The sequence below is a fragment of the Penaeus japonicus genome, unplaced genomic scaffold (genome assembly GCF_977035675.1).
Source record: "Penaeus japonicus unplaced genomic scaffold, GWHDUDI00000001_assembly GWHDUDI00000039, whole genome shotgun sequence".
NCBI lineage: Eukaryota > Metazoa > Arthropoda > Malacostraca > Decapoda > Penaeidae > Penaeus > Penaeus japonicus.
Window position 1 is genome coordinate 6,723,192 of NW_028234441.1, and position 2,500 is coordinate 6,725,691.

The window sequence follows — 2,500 nt, forward strand, 5'->3', positions numbered from 1 at the left end:
TATCACACACACACATACACACACTCACACTCACACTCACACTCACACTCACACTCACACTCTCACTCTCACTCTCACTCTCACTCTCACTCTCACTCTCACTCTCACTCTCACTCACTCACTCACTCACTCACTCACTCACTCACTCACTCACTCACTCACTCTCACACACACTCTCACACACACTCACTCACTCACACACTCACTCACTCTCACACACTCACTCACTCACACACACGCGCGCGCGCACGCCCACGCCCACGCCCACGCCCACGCCCACGCCCACGCCCACGCCCACGCCCACGCCCACGCCCACGCCCACGCCCACGCCCACAAAACACAAAACACAAAACACAAAACACAAAACACAAAACACAAAACACACACACACACATACACACACATCCATGTGCACTGTATAGTTCATATGGCTATATGTTTTTTTTTTTTTTTTTGTATGAGGGGAGATCAATATATTTAATGGTAAGCTTCTGTGTAATGTGAAATAAAGATATTAGATATATGGTGTACTTACAGGTCCCTCACCTGTATGACACTGTGTGTACTATATTTGCATTAGTTTCCGCACCTAGCAGCAGTAAGGTGAAAAGGCCACCAAATGTCTTCTTTGTATATTCTGGCAGGATAGAAATTGCATTGGATCCTTATTTGGTTGCAATGTCAGTATTTGTCGTATTGCAGCCAGTACAGCAACTATGCACATGTCTTCCGGATATGGCATTAAGCTTGGAGCTGCTTTGAACAGCTAAACTTTGTTAAGCCCCAAAGGATAAACATGACACAATCCCTGCTGATGATTGGTCTGTTGAGTTAAGAGTAGCTTTCTTTGGCTTTCCTTTTTTTCTGATAGATTTCTCTTTTCCAAAGAAAAACACATCAGCAAAAAAATAAATACATCACTTGAGAGAGTATCACTGAAGGATGGGGATGAAAGCTGTTCTGTGACTGTTCTATTTGTATTTTAGATAACTTCCTCATGTCAGTTTGTAATGAAAGTGTCATATATTTCATCAACTTGTAGATACCAAATACTATTTTCTTTGAGAGAGAGGGTAATTATACACAGAAAATATACCAAAAATTATACTTAATGACAGATCCAGGATCTTGATACTGAAAAGTACATACATTTTTCAGAAGACCATGAGGATGAGGCAGATAGTGACACAAAAGTTGTCATACATTTTTCAGATGTGGAAAACAGTGATGTAACAAGTACAGAAATGGCAGAGCGAGAAGTTTTAAATCCTGCGAACATTGGCTTCATAGGATGCGGCAATATGGCTCAGGCTCTCCTCAAGGCCTTTGTTAAAGAAGGTAAGAAAGTATTACATTTCCATTGATAATCTGCTTAGTTGTATTTTTATGTAGATATGTTAAAAAAAAAGTGGTCTGTCTTGGAATCCTTTCCATAGGGGATGAACAGATCTTCAAAATTTCACTAGAGGAAAAGTCTTCTGTTGAAAAGGGAGGATTGATATTTAAGCACCTACTTTAAAGGATAATTTCTTATGAATGTTTATTATAGTTTGAAAGAAAAGTACTTTTCAGGTATTTTCAAAATGATTATATGAAGGTGGGTTGAAAATTCTGAAGATAAAAATAGAAATGAATGTTTTTATCCATAGGTCTTGTGGATCCATCTCAGGTGGTTGCCAGCGCTCCGTCTGATAGAAACTTGTCCAAAATACGTCCTATGGGAGTGAAGACAACAAATGACAATAGTATGTTTTTCTTGTTTTTTCTTGTCAAAAACAACACAAAATACATACAACACACACACAACATACACAAACAAAAAAAAAACACAAAAAAATATACAAACACAAAACAAAAAATATCCTGAAGGTTACTTTCTCTCTCTCCTCTCTCTCTCCACTCTCTCCGGTGCTCTCTCTCTCTCCTCCCCTCCTTATCATCATCTCTTCTCTCTCTCTCTCTCTCTCTCTCTCTCTCTCTCTCTCATCGGGTCAGCACACCTCTCTTCTCCTCCTCGTCTCTAGTCCCCTCACTCCTCTTTCTCTCGCACTCTGTCCTCTCTCCTCTTTCGCTCTCTCTCTCCTGTTCCCCGCTCTCTCTTTCTCCTCTCCTCTTTTTCTTTCTCTCTCTCCTCTCTTTCTCTCTCTCCTTCACACCTTTCTCTCTCTCACTCTCTGTCCTCTCTCTCTCTCTCTCTTCTCTCACTTTCCTCTCTCTTTATCTCTCTCTTTCCCTCTCTCTCTCTTCTCTCTCTTCTCTCTCTCTCTCTCTCGTCAAATCTCTCTCTTTTGTTTCATCTCTCTCCTCTCTCTCTCCCTCTCTCTCTCTCTCCCTCTCCTCCCTCCCTCCCCCCCCTCCCACTCCCACTCACCCACCCCTCACCACCACCCACCCACCCACCACCCACCCATCCACCCCTAGCTCATCACCACGCGACACGCCACCCCACCACACACTCACTCCTCTCTCTCACTCACTCACTCACTCATCACTCAGACTC

The 2,500-nt window shown here is 42.5% G+C and overlaps 1 protein-coding gene across 1 annotated transcript in view; it reads left to right on the top strand.

Annotated features, from left to right (window-relative positions):
- The window catches only part of LOC122258081 (pyrroline-5-carboxylate reductase 3), a 14,453-nt gene that overhangs the window by 1,264 nt on the left and 10,689 nt on the right, over window positions 1-2,500 (top strand). Inside the window, exons 2-3 of the mRNA XM_086533526.1 lie at window positions 1,159-1,338; window positions 1,650-1,745. Coding sequence (XP_086389652.1) covers window positions 1,159-1,338; window positions 1,650-1,745 — 276 coding nt within the window. The remainder of the gene's footprint in view (window positions 1-1,158; window positions 1,339-1,649; window positions 1,746-2,500) is intronic.